This window comes from Lontra canadensis, unplaced genomic scaffold, assembly GCF_010015895.1.
Source record: "Lontra canadensis isolate GAN:19392208 unplaced genomic scaffold, GSC_riverotter_1.0 scaffold37, whole genome shotgun sequence".
NCBI classification, from domain to species: domain Eukaryota; kingdom Metazoa; phylum Chordata; class Mammalia; order Carnivora; family Mustelidae; genus Lontra; species Lontra canadensis.
Window position 1 is genome coordinate 15,059,946 of NW_022631031.1, and position 16,673 is coordinate 15,076,618.

The window sequence follows — 16,673 nt, forward strand, 5'->3', positions numbered from 1 at the left end:
ATGAAGTTTAAAACTGACGGGTTGGAGTAGAGGGGAGAAAACAGCACACGAACAAAAGAAAAACTTCAAAAATTTCTCTTCCCTTTCAGGCAAGTTTCAGCTCTACAAATGTACCCTTGCCTTTAAAATAATCAACGTGTTGTTTTGCTCTCAATCCTCATCCCATAGTACAAAGAAATCTGTGTCTTTCTCCCCCAAATTAGGAATATGAGAAGCCTTTCAGACCGTAAAGACTAGAAAGCAGCCCCACGGAAAGTGGTATCCCGCCCGAAGGATGTGAAAGTGGGCATGGTGGTGTGGAGAAGACATCGATGGGGGTGGGGGGGGGGGAGAAACTTCAAACCATACACCTGTGGTTGAAAAAACAAAACAAAAAGAAAAACCCATGGGACCGGAGATCATCAAGATTTTAGTGTATATAGAGAAAAAAACAACAACCGTGGCCAGGTCAGACCAGAAGCGGCGTTTCTTGGGCGACAGGAGTAGCGGGTGGGGCAGCCGCAAACGCTGGAGACCAGGATATGACTGAAGGTACCAACAACGCCATTTACCTCGCTCTAGCCTGCCCCTCCCCCCCCCGGAGGCTCAGAGCGCCAGCCAATCCCCTCCCGCCGTCCCCTTCCCACCGGAGGCCCCGCCCCCGGCGCCCAGGATGCTGGGCCCCCGCGGCGTGACGCGAGCACGGCAACTCCGCCCCCTGCGTCTCTGGCCTCGCCGGCCTTGGGGGGATGGTTCCATCATGGCGTCAATGCAGGTGAGAGGAGTTTGCAGCATCTGGGCGGGCGAGGGAGCCGCCGAGAGGACGCAAGCGTTTTGTCGGGGGCGGCGTCTGGGACTCTGGGGCACCCGGACGGGCTCGGGAGTGGCTCTGGTGGCAGGTCCTTTCCCAGCTTCAGGACGTTGGGGAGGGGTGAGAGGTGGCGAGAAGGGCGGGGGAGGGGGTTCTCGGTCGGTCGAAGCGGACACCAGCCGGCTGGGAAGTTGGGTGATAAAGAAGGCTAAGACGAGGAAAGGGAGAAGTTTGGCGTTGGCTCAGCGGCAGTGGTCTCGGAATCACCTCTTGCTCACTCAGATGTTGGCCTGCCCGCCTGCCTCAGGGATGCCTTCTCCTTGGTCCCCGGCCGGGCGGAAACAGCTGCTCTCGCCGTTGTCGCTGGGGCAAGGGCGGCCCTGAGAGGGGCTGAGTGCGGGGGAGCTGAAAAGGCGTTCCGAGAGAAGGCGGCTGGCTGCAGAAGCGCTTTGCGGCCTCTGCCCAGGCCTCCCACGCCCAGCTTCCCTGACCGCCCGGCCCTCGGCTCTCCTCTCTTTGACTCTTAATCCTTTGCCCCGTGGGTACCTTTCTCTGTTGGTCTTCGCACTTTCAACGAATATTAGTCCGGCAGCTCACTTTGTCGCTCTTCCCGAAGCTGCCCTTGGCCCATGAATATCATTTGCCGCCTAATATGCAATCTTCCTGAGATCTGAGTCACCAGCCCCTTTATACCTCCGGGATAGCTCGCCCTCAAAAAAATTTATTTTTCCCCTACGGTGCCCCACCCTTATGGTCGCGGTAAGGCTACAGCCTTTTGCCCCTCTTCCCTAGATCTTTAGTGGAATCTTAGTTTGGTAGGAGGCGTTTATTAGCCCGTGTCCTATCTACCTGACTTAGCAGTTCATGGTTTTCTGGCTTTCCAACTTATGCACTCCTTTTTTCCAAATCCAAGGAGTTCGAATTTTTTTTTTTTTCAGGCAAAGATGGCATCCACACTGCAGTTTTGTAAAGATTGTCTCTGCATTATCTATAGCCTGCATTTAATTTTACTAGCTCGAATGAGAACATATAGGAAGAGAAGGTAGAACTGTTTGGAGTGGCAGCTGAGTGCTTTTTAGAGTTTTAACATCTTAAAGACACCTACGCTTTTCTTAGCATTTAATGCTTTTGTTTCTGGAAGAATAAGCAAGCCTTCCTACCCTCCCCCCCCCCCCCCCCCCCCCCCCCTCATTTCTAAGCGAGAGCAGTTTTTCTTCTGTTTTCTGCGTCTTCCTCTTTTGCACACATATTTGCTTCACGTTTACTTCTGTGCTTTTGTGTTGTCTGTCCCCTTTCAACCTATTTTCCATGCGATATTCTCTTTACCTTTGCTTCTTCCCCTGGATTTTCCTGCAGAATAGAATAATGTCTTAACTTTCCTACTTTCCGCAGATCAGTGCTGGGGGGAAAAACAAGAACAATTTGAGGAAACATTATACTTTACACTGGTTTCCCCAGAGACCTTAGAGAAGTTTCGTCATTTGAGGCCAAAAAAGGAACTGTGCAACACTAGTTGAACAGGAGATGTATAAAATAAGATTATTTGTATTAAGATCAAAACTATTTAAGACTAAAAATTATGGTTAAAATCCACAACGCTTGTGATTATATTTGATAAGAGAATTATTGGGATAACTAATTAGCTGGTTAGATTCAGACTTAGAGTCTGAAAAAGGGCAGATTTCCATTTTTAAGAGAAAAAGTGAGTATAGAACTGAAGTCAGTACAGAACTTAATGTTGATAATCTTGAATTTTACATGGTGACTTAAACAATAGAAAGAAAAATGCATGCCAGTGAAATACTGCATTTTTCTGTGTCCCAAGTATTACCAACTGTCTTACCACCTTTTATTCCTTTGTGTCTTCTGATTAGAGGAATGGAAAACTGATGTTTACTATTTTAATTAAAACCGAATCTTTCCTTTTGTTTGTATTTTTGAAATAATTTGATACAGGTTTTCTGGTAGTATCTTGAAAACTAATCTAGATAAATCAAGCTTTTTGAAACACAATACTACTTTTCTTTATGGTTATTCTGTCTTTGCTGAACAAGATTTTTTCCTTACCATCTTAATAGCAAAATTTTGTTTTAAAGATTCCTATTTTTTTAAAGTAATCTTTGCACCCAGCATGGGGCTCGAACTCAAAACCCTAAGATCAAGTGTTGCATGCTGTACCAACTGAGCCAGACAGGAGCCCCTTAATAGCAAAATTGAACTGTTCAGAACAACTAAATTACATGTAAGATTGCAACCAAATTATGAAATTTGTTTATTCACTCATAAATTTCAAGGGCCCACTGTGTCTGATACGGATCTCGGATCATGGTGTTGTGGAGACAGGGCAGTGAACAAAAGCAAACAAAGATTTCTGCTGTAGGTGGGGGAGACAGATAAGAACCAAATATTTAAGTATTCTGTTAGGTGATAATACTATTAAGAGAAAGTGTGGAAGAGAGTTAGGAGATGGGTATTTTTGGGGATTTCAGTTATAGTGCTTAGGGAAAAGTATACCATACACAGATGCTGCTCTGACCATGTCCTTACCTAAAAAGTTTTCAGATTTCTTTAGCTTATTCCAGGATATTATTGCTGCTGAGATTACTTAAGCTGTAAGAAGAACTATTTTAAAAACCTACAAATTATAGAAATGTAATATAGGATTTGATTACTTGGTAGAAAGGAAATAGTCTTCAGAATCAACATCACATAAGGTTGGACTTTGGCTTTTTCGTTGGAGAGTATTTTGAAGTTGAGGTTTTAACTCTTTTAATGTACTCTATCAGGTGCCTCCTAACTTTATCTCAGGTGGTGCACGTAGAAAATAATTTTTGAATTACACACTAAGGTGGATGAAGTGAAACACTGGGAATGAGTATCAGTATTCTGACATGTCTAATGCTTGGGTTGCTCTACTCTGTAATATTGCTAAAGTTGGTCTTCAATATACAGTTCAAGGTTGTGGTTTTCAAACTTACTTGAGCCTTTGAGATATTCTTTTTTTTTTTTTCCTCCCTCCCCCCACTGTTTCTTACTAGAACGACGTTGCAAATTAACAAGATTATGGTTAGATTATGTTTTAAGAAAGCTTTCTTAAAGAATTGTAGGCTTCTGGCAGTACTTAAAAATATCAGGAGTTAGTGTAAAGAAACATCTCCATTTAATTGTGTTAGTTCTAGAAATGTTAAATAACTCTTGTAGATTTTCTCCTTTCTTTTTCCTCTCTTGCCTAATGGGGGTCTTAACTGTTGATTTGACTAGATGGAAGGAGAGTAAGATTTAGTAACAGATTATGAATGTGTGCTTATTTTCATATGACTTCGAAAGAGTGTTATGTTGTTTTATTCACAACTCTGCACTGCTCTTTACTCAAGTGTCTGGCTGTGGTGATTGAGAGAGGTAGAATATGGGTTCTGACTTTTTTAGTAGTCACATTGCCTGGACAGACTCCATATGATTATTGTTTGATGAGGCCGTGAAGGGGTACAGCATAATCAAAACTTAGAAAATGGATTCATCTTAGATCCTGAGGCTTATTGAATACTGGGAACTTCGGGGGGGCGGTGTATATGCCTAGAATTATGTATCTGAGAAGGTTAACTCGGTACTCGGCTCGGTGTAGGGAGCTGTTGGGACAAGTCAGGGAAAGGGGAACAGTATAGAATAAAACGGAAGGTACTTTGTTTGAATGAGAAATCTAAACACAGGTGGAGTACAGGTGAATAAGGGATAAAGCTAAGATAATCATCTTAACTTTCAAAGCAGTCACTGTGATACTTTCTTTTAGCTGTTAATCAATTACCGCTTAATTAGACAATTTCTATTTTTATCCCAAAGTGTGTGTTTGTGTTTCATTTAACTTTTCAGGTCTCTTCCACTCCCCTGGGCCATATATCTCAGGAGAATAGGAAAAATACCTTTTCTTTGTCTCTTAAAGTCACCTGGTGATTACAGTAAATGTTTAACACTTCAAAAAATATTTCTAATTAGCAAGTTCTGCATTAGTTTAATTCTGTTTTAGAGAAATCTTTTAAGCAATTCTATAATGGTAAGATTGAGTCCCTATAAAGGAATAACTTAAAGGTGATGTTTTTATATACATATTCCCCCAAAGTTGGCTTATTTTCTTGGTTTATATGTTTGCCATAACCTTAACGGTTCTCAAAGTCTTTTTCTGTTCTTTTCTCCTTGGATTCTTACTCCAACCTTGTAAAATGGGAAGTCAGATAATCCTATTTCATTTCAGTAGAAACAGAGAGTGACTTTAGGTAAGTGGTCACTTATTTGGAAAGCGACTTACCCCAAATTAATAGCAACTGAGTGCTGAAGCTGCGATTAGAAACCAAGCTCTGAAATCTGTTGATGCTATGAAGTTGTATGTAATTAGTATGTTAACAAGTTTGGCATTGTAAAGAAATCATTGGGATAATTTTCAGTCAAGAAGTAAACATTTACTGGGATAATATTTTGTAGCTTCTATAGCTAAGATGGGAGAAAAATATTCCTTCTATTTTATAATATATTTTATGCATACATTTTAAAAAGGGTCTTTATGCATGTACTTATGCACTGAATAAAATTATGGCAGATCTTTACTGTTCAAAGATAGTCTTTATTATCAAGGAGAGTTTTTATTTATTTTTTTTAAGATTTTTTAAAAAAATTTACTTATTTGACAGAGATCACAAAGAGAGAGAGGAGGAAGCAGGCTCTCCGATGAGCAGGGAGCCCGATGCAGGGCTCGATCACAGGACCCCGGGATCATGACCTAAGCTAAAGGCAAAGGCTTAAACCACTGAGCCACCCAGGCGCCCCATCAAGGAGAGTTTTAAAAGTAGAAGTGATCTGGCATCTTTCTGAAAATATAGTTCTGCATAGTGTTTATTTGAATTGAATATTTGTTACATGTTATTTCTTTGTATCACTGCTCTCTGCATTAATTTTATTTACAAAATACTTGTTCGTGTTTGTGGAGTATTTTTAATTCTTCATTTGATAGCCTTTTTTGTGAATGCAGGTGTTGGGTCACCAACAAATGGCGCATGCCTTTGAGTTACTATATTCTGAGAAAAACTAATCTCATTCAATAAGTCTTGTAAAAACTTCACTAGGAAAAAAGGCGTAGGATCTGGAATCAGAAGACCTGGATTTAGGTTCAGTTTCACTACTTAACATCTATGTTGCCCAAAAATCAGGGTGTCAAGTTGGTGGTTAAGACAGAAGAAAATTAATAGAGAGGTAAACATGTATAAAATTACTTTTTTGACTTTCTTTCTCAAATCTGTTTTTTTCTGTAGTTTTCCCCATTTTGGTGCATGGCAACTTTTTTCATCCGTTTGTTTAACCAGAAACTTTGGTTTCATCCCATCCTCTAGTGAAAACATTAGCAAATCTGTCGAGCTCTACCTTCAAAATATATCCAGAATCCAACTGTTTATCCTTTCTTCTGAATTATTCCATGATGTAAATCATCATGATCCCTCATCTGGAATATATCAACAGTTCCATAACTGGTTTCCCTGCTTCTGCCCTTTATTCCCTCACTGTGTTTTTCTCAGCCCAAATATTATTTAGATTCTTTGAAAACAAAAGCCTAATGTCACTTCACTTACATCCCTTCTGTGGCTTCCCTGTTCTACTCAGAATATACGATTGACCCTTTAATAATGAAGGGTTAGTGGTGCTGACCCCTGTGTAGTCCAGAATTCATGCATGGCTTTTGACTTCCAAAAACTTAACCATTGGGTGCCTCAGTTGGTGAAACATCTGCCTTTGGCTCAGGTCATGATCCTGGGATGGGTCCTGGGATGGGTCCTGGGAAAAAGTCCTGCATCGGGCTCCCCACTCAGTAGAGAGTCTTCGTCTCCCTTCAACCATACCCCCTTTTGTGCACTCTCTCATACACACACCCATTCTCTCTCAAATAAATTAAGTCTTATAATAAATAATAATAAGTAAAATAAGTAAATAAGTAAAATCTTAAAAAATTAACCACTAATTGCCTACTGTTAGTGGAAGCCTTATTGATAACATAGTTAACATATATTTTAAATGGTATATGCAGTATATACTGTATTCTTTTTTTTTTTTTTTAAAGATTTTATTTATTTATTTGACAGAGATCACAAGTAGGCAGAGAGGCAGGCAAAGAGAGAGTAAGGGAAGCAGGCTCCCCGCTGAGCAGAGAGCCCGATGCGGGGCTCAATCCCAGGACCCTGGGATCATGACCTGAGCCAAAGGCAGAGGCTTTAACCCACTGAGCCACCCAGGCGCCCCTGTGTACTGTATTCTTATAATAAAGTAAGCTAGAGGAAAAAGTTAAAATCATAAGGAAGAGAAAATGTATTTCTAGTACTGTATTGTATTTATAAAAAAAAATTAACATGTAAATAGACCTGTGCATTTCAAACCTATGTTCAGGGGTCACCTATAATCCAGAGTCCCTGTTAAGGCATAGAAGGCTTTATTACATTATCTATCTCATTCAAACCCCCCCCCCCAACTTATCTATATACTCCTTGCTATTTCTACCTCTGGGCCTTTACCCTTACTTCCTCTGCTTGGAGTCTTCACCTATCTGAGTGGCTCACTTCCTTTATTTTCTCAGATCTGTCTTTAAATGCAGTTACTTAGAGAATCCTTCCTTGACCACCCAATGTAAAATAGCTCTCCCATCCCTGCCACTTAAAATTCCCCTTACCCTGCTAAATTTTTTGTAGCCCTGACATTTATTTATTTATTTATTTACTATTTCTCCTGAACATAACTCAGTACCTGGCATGTAGTAGGCCCTCAGTAAATGTCAAAGGAATAAATGAGCACAGCTTGTGGATTCAGATAAATGGTTTGAATTCTAGCTGTGTAACTTTTTTGCCCAATATAAAATAGGGATAATAATCATATGGGGTAAAATTGCAAATCATTGCACATGTGGATTTTTATAGTTGTTAGTTATAATGTTCTAGACCTCTTATTTTGAACTACCTCTATCAGATACTCACTTTAAGAAAAAAAATTGTTAGGGGGCGCCTGGCTGGCTCAGTGGGTTAAGTCTCTGCCTTCAGCTTGGGTCATGGTCTCAGGGTCCTGGGATCAACGGCACATCGGGCTCTCTGCTCAGTGGGGAGCCTGCTTCCCCTTCTCTCTCTGCCTACCTCTCTGACTACTTGTGATCTCTGTCTGTCAAATAAATAAAATCTTAAAAAAAAAAAAGATTTTATTTGAAAGAGAGAAAGCATGAAAGGGGTTATAGGAAGGAGGGGACAAGCAGACTCCCCATTGAGTAGGGAGCCTGATGTGGGGCTGGATCCCAGGACCATGGGATCATGAACTGAGCCGAAGGCAGAACCCTGACTGAGCCACCTAGGCACATTGGAAGTATGGTTTCTAATTAGCTTGTATGCTTGACTAATTCTCAAATACTGAAGAGGATTAGTGAAGTAGTATTTTGAACCTCCTATATCAGTTTTAAATGGCAAATTCTGTTTTTTATTTTTTAAATTGAAATATAATTCATATACCGTAAAACTTAGCCATTTTTATTAAAGTGTACAGTTCAGTGGTTTTTAATATATTTACAACTGCAATCACTATCTAATTCTAGAACATTTTCATCACCTCAAAGGAAACCCTTTACCTATTTGCAGTCACTCCCCATTCCTTGACTATGCCCCACAGAAATCACTAATTTGTTTGCTATCTCTATTGGTTTGCCTATTCTAGGTATTTCATATAAATGGAATCATACAATATGTGGTCTTTTGTAACTGGCTTCTTACCATAATGTTTTTGAATTTCATCAGTGTTGTAGCTTCTATCAGTACTTATTTTTTATGACTATGAGTTCATTTTATGGTTGTCTGTCTACAGTTTATCTGTTCATCAGTTGATTGACATTGGGTGGTTTCCTGTTTCCATTCATCAGTTAATTGGCAATTTGTATTGTTACACATCTACTTTCTGGATAATGCCACTATGAACATTCATGTACATGTTTTTTGGTTTTTTTTGTGTGTGTGGTTTTTTTTTAATTTATTTATTTGTTAGAGCAAGCGAGCACAGGGAGAGTGGGAGGCAGAGGCAGAGAGAGAAGCAGGCTCCCTGCTGAGCAAGGAGCCCGATGTGGGACTCGATCCTGGGATGCTGGGATCATGACCTGAGCCAAAGGCAGCTGCTTAACCAACTGAGCCACCCAGGCGTCCCTCATGTACGTGTTTTTATTTGGACATGTTTTAATTTGTCTTAAGTGTATGCCTAGTAATGGAATTGCTGGGTCATTTGGTAACTCTATGTTTAACTTTCTAAGAAACTGCCAGACATTTCCATGACAGCTGTACTATTTTACGTTCCCATCAGCAGTGTGGAAAGGTTCCAATTTCTACACATTTTGGCCAATATTTGTTGTCCTTTTTTTTTTTTTTTAAGATTTAATTAATTTATTTTTTTGACAGAGATCACAAATAGAGAGATCACAAATAGGCAGAGAGAGAGGAGGAAGCAGGCTCCCCACTGAGCAGAGAGCCCGATGCGGGGCTTGATCCCGGGATCCTGGGATCATGACCTGAGCGGAAGGCAGAGGCTTTAACCCACTGAGCCACCCAGGCGCCCCCCCCTTTTTTTTTTTTTTAAATTAAAGCTCTCTTAGTGGTTGTAAAGTGATACCTCCTTGTGGTTTTGCTTTGTATTTCCCTAATAACTAAGGATATTGAGCATTTTGCATTTATTGGTAAATTTCTTGGAGAAATGTCTATTCAAATACTTTGCCCATTTAAAAAATAAAGTTGTCTTTTTATTGAGTTGTAATCGAGTTTTTTGTTTGAGTACAGGCCCCTTCTCACATAAGTGATTTGCAAACATTTTCTACTATGAATTGTGCTTGCACTTTCTTAATGGTGTCCTTGAAAGCACAAAAATTTTTTAATTTTGATGAAGTCCAATTTATCTGTTTTTTAATCTGTCATTTATGCTTTTGGTGTCATATCTAAGTAATCATTACCTAATCCGAGGTCATAAAGATTTATACTTCATTACAGCTTTGTGGGTTTTTTTTTTGAGATTGTTACAGCTTTAGCCCTTACATTTAGGTTTTTGATTCATTTTGATTAATTTTTGTATGTGGTGAGGCATATTTAGTTTTATAGCATTAATAGAGCAGCTTTTTATTTGAAGTTGCATAGGCCCAAGCTGAGAGCTCATCAGATTTGATAGTATCCTGCTGGATTTAAGTGATTTTTCTAGGTTGAGTGGAGCTGTTAAACTGTTTTTCAGATGAGAATTTATATTGCAGCCCTACTACTAAGAAATGTGATTGTGGTCCTAATAAACTATTACTGAGAATACTTAATCATATATCAGCTTTAAAAGTAATTAAAATTGGCATACCAACTTCAGTTTTTAGACTTAAAAAGTTTTGAGCCATAGGGCATTTTTAGAGGTCAGCTTGTTCAACCGTCATACTTTTTGTTTAAGTCATTGCTGCATTTTGTGATTAGATGTAGTTGGTAAAATATAATTTGTTTACTTTTGTACTACATGAAGATACATTGAACAAATTGAATATATAGGGTTTTTTTTTTTTAAAGATTTTATTTATTTGACAGACAGAGATTACAAGTAGGCAGGCAGAGAGAGAGGTGGAGGCAGGCTCCCTGTGGAGCAGAGTGCCCAATGTGGGGCTCGATCCCAGGACCCTGGGATCAAGACCTGAGCTGAAGGCAGAGGCTTAACCCACTGAGCCACCCAGGCACCTCTAGGATTTTTTTTAATGTAGATTTGTTATGAGAAAAACTCACATTTTTAGGAAATACAATTTGGGGATTCTAGTGGGGAAAATTATATACATGAGCATGTTGGTGTTATTTAGTTCTTGTTGTTGCTTACTGGAAACCCTCATAGAATTCATTGTAATAATTAGTTTAAGCTACCTTGATTGATACTTCTTTTTTTTTTTTTTTAAAGATTTTATTTATGTATTTGACAGAGATCACAAGTAGGCAGAGAGGCAAGCAGAGAGAGAGAGGGAGGCAGGCTCCCCGCTGAGCAGAGAGCCCGATGTGGGACTCGATCCCAGGACCCTGAGATCATGACCTGAGCCGAAGGCAGCGGCTTAACCCACTGAGCCACCCAGGCGCCCCTTGATTGATACTTCAGTATTCATGGATTCTGTATCTGTGAGTCTGCCTACTAGTAAAGTTTATTAGTAAGCCTAAAATCAATCCTCATGGTGCTTTCGTGATGATTTGCACACATGTGCAGAGCTTTGAAAAATTGGGAGTAGCTAGATGTAGATCAAACAAGGTAACATTCTGTCTTGCTTCAGCTGTCATGCTGTAAACAAGTGTCCTTTTCTCAGTCTATTTATTGCCACATTTTTTGCATTTCAGCGCTTTTGGGGATTTCACTGTTTAAAATGGCCTCCAAGCTAAGTATTGAAGTGCTGTCTAGAGTTCCAAATTGCAAGAAGACTGTAATGTACGTTTTGTAGAAAATGTGTGTGTTAGATAAACTTTGTTCAGGCATGTGCTGTTAGCCTTGGGTTTGATGTTAATGAATCAACAACATATATTAAGGAGTCTTTAAACAGACACATGAAAACCTACGTTATTAATTGGTTGAATGTGCCCAAAGGATGCAGGAACCTAACTGTATTTCCCTTAGGAACAGTTGTTCAGAGTCTGTAACGTAACTACTGTAAATAATGAGAATTGGCTGTATTTTTATTTAAATTTCAGTCTGCTTTAGGGTGCTTGGATGGCTCAGTCGGTTAAGCCTCCTACTCTTGATTTTGGCTTGGGTCACGATCTCAGCCCTTCATGGGGCTCTGCACTGCCTATGGAGCCTGCTTAAGATTCTCTTTCTCCTTTTGCCTCTCTCCTGCCCCCCGCCCCCCATAAGTAAATTCCAGTCTCCCTTTGATTTGAAATGTATTGGAACTGGTAAAATGTAATGTCCTTGCTACATCCAGGTCCCCCCCCCCGCCCCATTTTATACTATAGATCAGTTTCTTCTAGTTTTTTTGAGTTACCCATACAATTCTGATTAGTGGTTCCCATTTTGGCATTGTATTGAAATCACCTGGGAGCTTTTTTTTTCCTTTTTTTTTTTTTTTTAATTTCTTTTCAGCGTAACAGAATTCATTGTTTATGCACCACACCCAGTGCTCCATGCAATACGTGCCCTCCATAATACCCACCACTTGGCTCCCCCAACCTCCCATCCCCCGCCCCTTCAAAACCCTCAGATTGTTTTTCAGAGTCCATATCTCTCATGGTTCATCTCCCCTTCCAATTTCCCTCAACTCCCTTCTTCTCTCCATCTCCCTATGTCCTCCATGTTATTTGTTATGCTCCACAAATAAGTGAAACCATATGATAATTGACTCTCTCTGCTTGACTTATTTCACTCAGCATAATCTCTTCCAGTCCCGTCCATGTTGATAAAAAGTTGGGTATTCATCCTTCTGATGGAGGCATAATACTCCATAGTGTATATAGACCACATCTTCCTTATCCTTTCGTCCATTGAAGGGCATCTTGGTTCTTTCCACAGTTTGGCGACCATGGCCATTGCTGCTATAATAAACATTGGGGTACAGATGGCCCTTCTTTTCACTACATCTGTATCTTTGGGCTAAATACCCAGTAGTTCAATTGCAGGGTCATAGGGAAGCTCTATTTTTAATTTCTTAAGGAATCTCCACACTGTTCTCCAAAGTGGCTGTACCAGCTTGCATTCCCACCAACAGTGTAAGAGGATTCCCCTTTCTCCACATCCTCTCCAACACACGTTGTTTCCTGTCTTGCTAATTTTGGCCATTCTAACTGGTGTAAGGTGGTATCTCAATGTGGTTTTGATTTGAATCTCCCTGATGGCTAGTGATGATGAACATTATTTCATGTGTCTGATAGCCATTTGTATGTCTTCATTGGAGAAGTGTCTGTTCATGTCTTCTGCCCATTTTTTGACATGATTATCTGTCTTGTGTGTGTTGAGTTTGAGAAGTTCTTTATAGATCCTGGATATCAACCTTTTGTCTGTACTGTCATTTGCAAATATCTTCTCCCATTCCATGGGTTGCCTGTTTTGTTGACTGTTTCCTTTGCTGTGCAGAAGCTTTTGATCTTGATGAAGTCCCAAAAGTTCATTTTCGCTTTTGTTTCCTTTGCTTTTGGAGACATATCTTTTATTTTTTTTTATTTTTTTTATTTTATTTTTTTTTGGAGACATATCTTGAAAGAAGTTGCTGTGGCTGATATCGAAGAGGTTACTGCCTATGTTCTCCTCTAGGATTCTGATGGATTCCTGTCTCACGTTGAGGTCTTTTATCCATTTCGAGTTTATCTTTGTGTATGGTGTAAGAGAATGGTTGAGTTTCATTCTTTTACATATAGTTGTCCAATTTTCACCTGGGGAGCTTTTAAAGGAAAAAAACTAGCCCCAAAGATTCATTTAATTGGTCTGGCATGCATCTTGGATATTGGAATTTTTCTCAGCTCCTGGGTTTCTTTTTGTTTTGTTTTTAAGATTTTATTTATTACTTACTTGAGAGAGAACACACGCACAAATGAGCCTGTTGGGGGTACGAGGCGCTGAGGGAGAGGGGGACAAGCAGACTCCATGCTGAGCACAGAACCCGATGAGGGCTTAATCTCTGGGCCCTGAGATCATGACCTGAGCTGAAATCAAAAGTTGGACAGTTAACTCTCTGAGCTGCCCAGGCAACCTAATCCTGGATAATTCTAATATACAGCCTAAGTGTAGAACTGATCTTCATTATAGTGGGGGAACTTAGGTGTGCAAATGATGTAACTTGGATATGATGTAATAGATCTCATGGACCAGATTTAGAATTCAGGAGATAGTAGACATATCAAAGTTGATACCTCTGGAGAGAATTAAGAACCAAATTTGAGCCTGAAAATGTTTATATGTATTCCAAACTGTCTGTATCATTACAGTTCTATTAAGGGACATCCATTTCCTGTACATAATAAAACAAATGTTGATGGCTTTATCATTTTTAGTGAATTCTCTTGTTTCGTGGCTATTTTATACACAGTGTCTGCCATGAGTTCTTTTGTGGAGGAGGATTAATGAACAAAATATATTATGTGGCTGTTGTGTGGTCCTGTAGGCTCAGTTAGGAGTTGAATGATTGTTCAGTGCCAGTTGTGTACCTAGACAAACAAATTTTATGCCATGAATCTTTGGAGCTGAATTTGACTAGTTACAATCTCAAGTTGTTTTGGTGGTGGTGTTTTAAATAATCTTAGGAGCCTGTATTAAAATACAAGTAACCTTTTGAATATTAGTGGTGCTTTTACTCTTGCTAGCCCTTGCATCTCCCATCCTAAGTCCTGTGCTGAACTTTTTATCAGTCCATTAAAATCCCTCAGAGTCAAAGTTGTTTATGATTCTGGGAACTGGGTCTGTCTCCCCTCCACTTTGGTTAAAGTGACACAAACGTGTAAATTCTGTCGTACCCTTACTTTTGTTGCTAGGAATACTTAGCAATTCTTTTTAGCCCCCCCTCCCATTTTTTTTTGTTGTTGTTGTTTTGGGGAGGAGTGGGGGGAGAGAGAATCCAAATAGACTCCCTGCCTAGGGCAGAGCCCAGCTCTGGCTTGATCTCCGAACCCTGAAATCAAGACTTGGACACTCAACCTGCTGAGCCTCCCAGGTGCCCCACTTTTCAGTCACCTTTACATTGAACTTCCATTTTTAATTCTGGGTAGTTTTGATAGCTCCCCATCTTGTGTTATTGTTTCTGGGATTTAAAAAAAAAAAACTAGCAAGTTATTTAGTTAGCCCTTTTGCTTTTTTTTTTTAAAGATTTTATTTATTTATTTGACACAGAGAGAGAGAGATCACTGTAGGCAGAGAGGCAGGCAGAGAGAGAGAGAGGAAGCAGGCTCCCCGCTGAGCAGGGAGCCCGATGCGGGGCTCGATCCCAGGACCCTGGGATCATGACCTGAGCCGAAGGCAGAAGCTTAACCCACTGAGCCACCCAGGCGCCCCTAGCCCTTTTGCTTTATACCAGACATCATGAATCCACCAAACTTTGCCTCAGTCCTCACAGGTGTACACATTTTTTTTTAAACTAGCACTTTTTACCTCTTTCATACTACTTTTCATTTCTGCTTTGTATATATTGTAAAGGCGCTTTGTCTTTATTAGGTTTTAACTCAGAGCAGTACACTCAAATGGTAAGCACTCAGATGTTTTCTCAGTATTCTATTTACTTAAATAGAACAGAAACTTAAATGCTTTTTATTTTCTTCAAAATAGGACAGAAATTATTTGAAAACATTAATTTCTTGCTGTATGTCTTATTTCTTTGATGTTTGTCTTTCCTTCAGCTTCTGCTCTGGCCCCATTAGAAGTTAAAGAATTGAGTTGAATGGGAAAAAGTATATAGAACTTAAAATCAGTATTAAATTTCCTTTTACTTATATGCATCTTTTTTTTTTTAAGATTTTATTTATTTATTTAGTTGACACAGAGAGAGAGAGAGAGAGAGACATCACAAGTAGGCGGGGGAGGGGGGAAGCAGGCTTCCTGCTGAGCAGAGAGCCCTATGTAGGACTTGATCCCAGGATCCTGAGATGATGACCTGATCTGAAGGCAGAGGCTTAACTCACTGACCCACCCAGGCACCCCTGTGCATCTTTCAACCAGGTTAATATTTCATTGGTAATTCTTTCACTTTGGAGAGACCTTTATGAACTCAGTGAAAATCTATTTTTTTTTCTCACTAGATGTCCAGTCCACACCCTTATCTGGACAGCAGATAATCTTAGATCTTGCTTCATTGATACTAAAACTTTGTAATTGCTTTCTTCCTGAACCCAAATATGTTGCATCTCAAGATACTTCTCGTATCTTAAATTGTATTATTTTTCCAGATGTTTTATTCTTGGGGTATGTCTGGGTGTGATTTGGGTATAGCCTGTTTGTGTGTGCTTATAGACGTGGAGGTGTGAGGTTGTTTAGGGTGGGGGTGTTTTGGTACAGGCTGTTTGTGATTAGTTCCTTCACGTGTTGCAGAGGACAACATCTGTTGATCTCTAAAATGCACACTTGTTTCTTATAAGCCTTTTTATTTTTTAAATATAGTTAAATCTGTTGCATAGTTACAGAGCTTTACTTCAGACTCTTCCAGCTTAAGGTGTATGGAAGAAATTGGTCAGTTTAGAATACTACTACCAATACAAAACAAAAAACCATCACAAAAATCAACTCTGAAAGGATAAAGAAGTCTGGCTTAATCCTGGCAAGCCTGTAGTTTTCAGAAGTTTGTGTTGACAGTGATAGAAGCACCAGAGAAAGCTGAGATAGTTCATGGTGGTGGCTTGGAAGGAATTATCCATGATTCTAAACAGCAAAAGTGATGGGAATTAGTACTGCCTCTCTCTCTTTTCAGCACCTATTCTATAATTACTTGTTTGTATCTGCTTCTGACTGAAAGCAGATTTTTTAATTTAAAATTTGTTGTTAATGTTTTTTATTATCTTATTTTACATTCATAAAGTAGCAAAAAATAAGATAAATGCAGCTCTAGTTTTTTTTTTTTAAGATTTTATTTATTTATTTGACAAAGATCACAAGTAGGTAGAGAGGCAGGCAGAGAGAGAGGGGAAAGCAGGCTCCCCGCTGAGCAGAGAGCTCGATGCGGGGCTCAATCCCAGGACCCTGGGATCATGACCTGAGCCAAAGGCAGAGGCTTTAACCCACTGAGCCACCCAGGCACCCCCAGCTCTAGTTTTATAATTGAAAAAAAAATTATTTATTTATTTATTTTAAAAGATTTTGTTTATTTATTTGACAGACAGAGATCACAAGTAGGCAGAGAGGCAGGCAGAGAGAGAGAGGAAGCAGGCTCCCC

The 16,673-nt window shown here is 39.8% G+C and overlaps 1 protein-coding gene across 1 annotated transcript in view; it reads left to right on the forward strand.

The window, feature by feature from the left end:
• The first annotated feature begins 640 nt into the window (after positions 1-640).
• The window catches only part of UBE2W (ubiquitin conjugating enzyme E2 W), a 75,679-nt gene continuing 59,646 nt past the window's right edge, over positions 641-16,673 (forward strand). Inside the window, exon 1 of the mRNA XM_032869180.1 lies at positions 641-754. Coding sequence (XP_032725071.1) covers positions 653-754 — 102 coding nt within the window. The 5' untranslated portion in view covers positions 641-652. The remainder of the gene's footprint in view (positions 755-16,673) is intronic.